Here is a 4869-nt window from a genome sequence, read left to right as displayed (position 1 = left end):
GGCACAATAAGCGCACATGTAAGCAAGATACTGTAGACAGAGTGGATTAATTTGACGTACTGTGAGCCACAGCACGACGTTGTGGTGTTGAGTTATCTGCGTGTCAAGGTGGGTGGCTGCATAAGGTGGCCGGCTCAATTGCCTGGCCGACTCAATGGCCGATTACGTTAGATAATAATGTAACTTTATAATAATTGTGTTGTGTCTGCGTGGTTCTGCTACAGGATGACAGCAACGCAGCTTAGGTTGGTGCGGGCTCTAAGGCCTCTCGGCCAATTAGGAGTTGCCAGGTCTTGCTTAACTTACTGGGCAACTTCTAATTGGTCGCACCGCCTGATACCGTGTCCGTGCACTCAATGCGCGGATTCAGACAATGCGCCGAACCACCAAAACAGGCACCTGCAAAAATGAGGCTGTAGAGCCACCAATAATAGATAATATCGTGAGATTTTGTAGAGTATTGATCTATAGACCTGTGCGAAAAAGCTACTCATACAAATTTAATGGTATTTTGTGGCGGTGCGGCCGCTGCGTGTAGTAACAGTTAAGCGCGCAGGAGGAGGCGTTGCAGGCTTTGGGTGACTACGGGCACCCACACCTTGGCGCGCAGGCTTCTGTTTAACTGTAGAAGCTTTTGAGGCTGGCTTACTGCCTTTTTGGGATAATTTGAGAGCTTTTGCAGCGCTGTTCTCTTGCTTCTTACGTGCTCTTTCAGCCTTGCGCGCATCGATGGCTGCTCGCTCCTCAGCCTTGGCCTGGTCTCTCATTGCCTTCTCCCTTGCTCGCTGCTCACGCTTCTCCTCTGCAATCTTCTCTTGATATAGCTTATTAGCGTGACTTAATTCAGCCATCTCTGCTTTTTTAAGCTCTTCTGCCTTCTCCTGCTCCTGTCTTTCTTGCTCACGTGAGCGAGCTTCCTCTACTTTGCGAGGAGACCAGAATATAGCGCCACTGTGATACTCTTAATCATGCTGTAGGTCAAGAGCCTTGCTCTTCTTCTTGTGCTTCTTCTAAGTCTTAAGAACCTATTTGAGCCCATCTATCTCATGGTGGAGTAGCTGGTTTTGAACTGAGATGTGGTGGAGTGATTGGCGGAGCTTTTTACTCTCCTTACTGCCCTCTTCCTTCACAACACTGCGCAGCAGAGTCTCGATTTTAAGCCAATCCTCGCCAGAGTAGACTGAAGAAGAGCTGCTGTTGCTATCAGAGGCCTCAGGGGTATCGTTTGCAAAGCGTTGGAGGATAACGTTAGGTTGAAGAGGCTGGCTGGTTGGTTGGTATTCATTTTACGTCTAGATAATAGGGATTAAGTCCACTATCTCGCCTCCCGAAGGGCATATACAAAGTGCTGAGCTATGGGATTACAGTGCTAACACACTACCTTAGAAAGCATTTCTTGCCTGCGCGGGTATTGCTACCGTTTTAAGCTACAGCTCCCCCGCCAGTTGGGGAGACTAAGCAGTGTAGATACATTAGGGTGAATCCCTTTTGTGTGTTCAAAGGCAGTGGAATGCCGTAGGTTGAAGAGGCGCTATACCTGTTACCTCAAAGGACCTGAGTATTAACTCCTGAGTAAACGTACTAACCCAGGCCTTCCAGAACAGGTGGAAGAAGTCACTCTTCTTAATAACTGATAGCCCTTGGCCATTGTGAAGGTGTCTTGTAAGCTCCTTTGAGTACGCTGTTGATAGAGGCTTGAACATCACCACATCAAGCGGCTGCAGCGTGTGGGTTGAATGAGGAGGTAAGATAGCCAGGAGTGTCTTGTTCTGATCGCAGTAGTTGATAAAATCCATCGTTACGTGTGACCCATGGCCATCTAGTATTAAGAGTCTCCAACTCCTCTAGGCTTTGGCCTTGGTGAAGCGATTAAACACCTGTTCAAGCCAGGCAAGGCCTGTATTATTGTTAGTCCAGCCTGTAGGTGTTAAAGAAACAAATGCAGAGTGTACCCCTAACTCTATCTCTTCAACCCAGCTTGATTGGATAGTGCTGTTAGCAGACTCGTATAGGATACCTAGAGGTAGTGCTAATCTATCACCACACACACAAGCTAACAACGTAATCCACGCACAATTGCCATCTTAGAGTGATGCCTTGACCTCTCCCTTCTCCCACATCCGCCAGCTAAACACATGCTTAGTCCTGGTGGTTACTCTAATTATAAATCCCTTCTTGTCTATATTGTATGTGTGGCAGCTCTTAATCTTATATTTAGTAATCTTTTGCTGCAGTAGGTTAAAGTATAACTCATACTTAGTGTATGAATTAGCATTGTGGCGATTAGTGTCCATCCCAGTTGAATATTAAGAGATGAGATGGATAGAGTGCTTGTTGATGAAGCGGGTAACCCAGCTCTCGCTCACTGGCTCCTGGGTGACTGCTGACGCGAAATTCCGTATCATCTCTCTTGTAGGAGGTATATGACGAGCAGTAAGCTCCTCTATATACGTTACAAGCTCCTCTTCCTGTTGTGGGGTGAGCTTCTGGCGTGCAGTATTTTCTGCCTCTCGCGGTTGCGTCTCGCCCCTCCACGTGCGCGTTAACGTTGAGCGCACAACACCATGCTTTGCTACTATTTTAGACCATGGGATTTCATCTTTATCTTTAAAAGTATCACAATCTGCAAGGGCTTCTTCTAATCCCTTGGCGTTGCGTTGTTGTAGAGTTGGGATGGATGGGGTGTTTTGGTGGTTCGGCGCATTGTCTGAATCCGCGCATTGAGTGCACGGACACGGTAGGTCCCTGCTTAACTGTACAGATCCGACCTTGCTCCAGCTCGCTCTATCTAACAAGAGCTTTTATGTGTGGCTCTACAGCTTCGTTTTTATAAGCCTCTGTTGAGGTGATTTGGCGCATCTGGTGATGGCGCGCATGTGCTAACTAATTACGGTAAAACGTCTGTGCGCAGGAACTCCCCTTCATCACGTGGTGGGTGCAACATTTCGAAAACAACAATACCGGTACCTGTTGTGATTGCTGTGGCATAGGTGCAGTGGAGCTGGTAGTATGGCAGGTTGTGAGCTTTAGAGTGCTAGTATAATAGGATGTTGGGGTTACCTAGTGCCTTTTCAGATAGTTAAATATAACGCGTTGGGGTGCAGTTTATGCATTGTTATTAGAACTCTACTTTGCAGCCCTCGGGCCTGAGCAGCGATCTGAAAGACGAACGATATCCCAGTTATGCATTTAACATCTAACAAATTTGGCAGAGCTGGAACTCTCAAGATGTCAGAATTCCACGCAACGAGAACCAAGTGGCACACTGTGAAAGCCGACGTCTGTTGGCCATTTAACACTGCATTAGGCACCCCATGTCAGTAATGCAACTCGAACCGAGTAACCAGCCACAGCTGTTGATCTGGTAGAGGGGTCATGTACTTACAGCCTAAACCAAATCCACTACATTAGTCGTGTAACTAGAATCAAGCAGCTAGCTGCAGCCTTTTCACTGCTGGATAGAATGTGCACTTACGTTGCAAACAGAAACATCATTGACCTGAACCAAATCCTCTACATTAGCATATACAAATTAAACCAAACAACTAGCCCTAGCTGTGAAGTTGCTGGGAAGGTCATGCACTTACACAAACTTTACAGCCAGAGTTTTGACAGGCTTGAGCATTGGTGTAACGAAGGTTCACACCACACTCTCGCTTCTCCAGTCCAAATACTTCATCTGCTGTTAAGACAGTTGGTCCGGCAATAGCCATACTGAAGAAAATCGTGAAGAGGATGGTATATTTCATGTTAAAGATGAAGAAGTGTTACAACAATGATTATAAGAGTGCGTTGAGAATTGTTGCATATGTGGATAAAAAAGTAATAGACAGGATGGATGTCTATATAATGTGTTTGTTCCAGAAGTGGCAACCTAGAGAAGACTGTGCACTCATTAACTCAAACACGCATGATCAAGTGCGCTCAAATTACTAAAATCATCTAGCCCAGGCCTTCACGGGCCAACAAACCTAAAATCAGTGGTTTTAGGATTGGCGGCTAGTGTACAGTACCTACCTGGCGAACTCGGCTTCCCCTTGGAACGCCGTTGAAACTCGGTATGCGCCACACTACAAGCAAGGATTATCACGCCCATTAACCACATTGATTTCTCAGGCGCAATGCACTGCAGTATTAAGCGCGGGCGAGCAGCGTTAAAAGGCCGACACAGTAGCCGATCTGCTAGGTGGAGTGCCAGCTGAAAATACGAGCCCTGTTGTCGATCATTAAACGTTCCTAAAAGGTAGTTGAATTGTATACAGATCTTAGCTATGTTAAAGATAAGGAATGTCTTCCTGTAATTCGATGCTTCTTCTGTAGGGCGCCCCAGTTTTCCAACCCGTACTAACTACCCCCTGTAACATGATCCCTGCTTGCAGTGTAGTGCATACTTTGTTTCAACGGCGTTCTAAGGGGAACCAGAATTTGCTAAGCACTGTACAACAGCTCAAGGGACCAGATCGAAAGAGTTGGAAGTTTTGTTTTGGTCTATGACAGCAAGTACCGCACAATCCTGCATCAGGGGCCAAAGGATATGAAACCACTTGGGATGAAAGTACTGTGACTAATACTGCCCTGGCGTAGACTCCTTGAGCAGGAACCCACATTACATGAACCTACCGTGTCCGTGCGCGTGATGCCCGGATTCGCGTGATGCCCCGAAACACCAAAACAAGCACCTGCAAACATAAGGCTGTAGAGCTACACAGAATAGCTATTATCACGAGATTTTGTAGTGGATAAATCTATACAGATGTACGATTGTTCTGGCTACCCAAACTTCTTACGTGGAGCAATTTTGCGGCCACGGGAGTTGTATACAGGTGGTGGTGATAGGGAGCGCGTCGCATCAATAGCATGACTACTACT

The 4869-nt window shown here is 46.6% G+C and overlaps 3 protein-coding genes across 3 annotated transcripts; all 3 read right to left on the bottom strand.

Moving 5' to 3' along the window:
* Window positions 1–500: 500 nt before the first annotated feature.
* Window positions 501–851, bottom strand: M421DRAFT_9141 (uncharacterized protein; the record flags this gene model as incomplete). Its single annotated transcript, XM_033597942.1, has 1 exon — window positions 501–851. The coding sequence occupies one exon, from the start codon at window positions 849–851 to the stop codon at window positions 501–503; it is 351 nt and encodes a 116-aa protein (XP_033444248.1).
* A 1260-nt stretch (window positions 852–2111) lies between these two features.
* M421DRAFT_404224 (uncharacterized protein) lies at window positions 2112–2642 on the bottom strand (the record flags this gene model as incomplete). Its single annotated transcript, XM_033590273.1, has 1 exon — window positions 2112–2642. A coding segment is annotated over one exon (336 nt), but the record flags the coding sequence as incomplete, so codon positions are not given.
* A 588-nt stretch (window positions 2643–3230) lies between these two features.
* Window positions 3231–3770, bottom strand: M421DRAFT_425161 (uncharacterized protein). Its single transcript, XM_033593996.1, has 3 exons — window positions 3588–3770; window positions 3470–3499; window positions 3231–3298 (listed from the first exon to the last, which is right to left on the bottom strand). Exons 1-3 carry the CDS (start codon window positions 3711–3713, stop codon window positions 3293–3295), a joined length of 162 nt encoding a protein of 53 aa, XP_033444246.1. The 5' UTR covers window positions 3714–3770; the 3' UTR covers window positions 3231–3292.
* Between the last annotated feature and the right edge of the window lie 1099 nt (window positions 3771–4869).

Source organism: Didymella exigua, assembly GCF_010094145.1.
Source record: "Didymella exigua CBS 183.55 unplaced genomic scaffold M421scaffold_43, whole genome shotgun sequence".
In the NCBI taxonomy this organism is placed as follows: domain Eukaryota; kingdom Fungi; phylum Ascomycota; class Dothideomycetes; order Pleosporales; family Didymellaceae; genus Didymella; species Didymella exigua.
The sequence above is the reverse complement of the archived record's forward strand: the minus strand, read 5'-3'. Positions and strand labels throughout refer to the sequence as shown.

What these genes read in the sequence shown, in the direction of transcription:
- M421DRAFT_425161 (XM_033593996.1), bottom strand. Translation starts at nt 3,713, where the DNA reads ATGGCTATTGCCGGACCAACTGTCTTAACAGCAGATGAAGTATTTGGA. An exon ending in ACTCTGGCTGTAAAGTTTGT is followed by an intron (nt 3,500 to 3,587) that starts GTAAGTGCATGA and finishes GATTTGGTTCAG; the next exon opens with GTCAATGATGTTTCTGTTTG.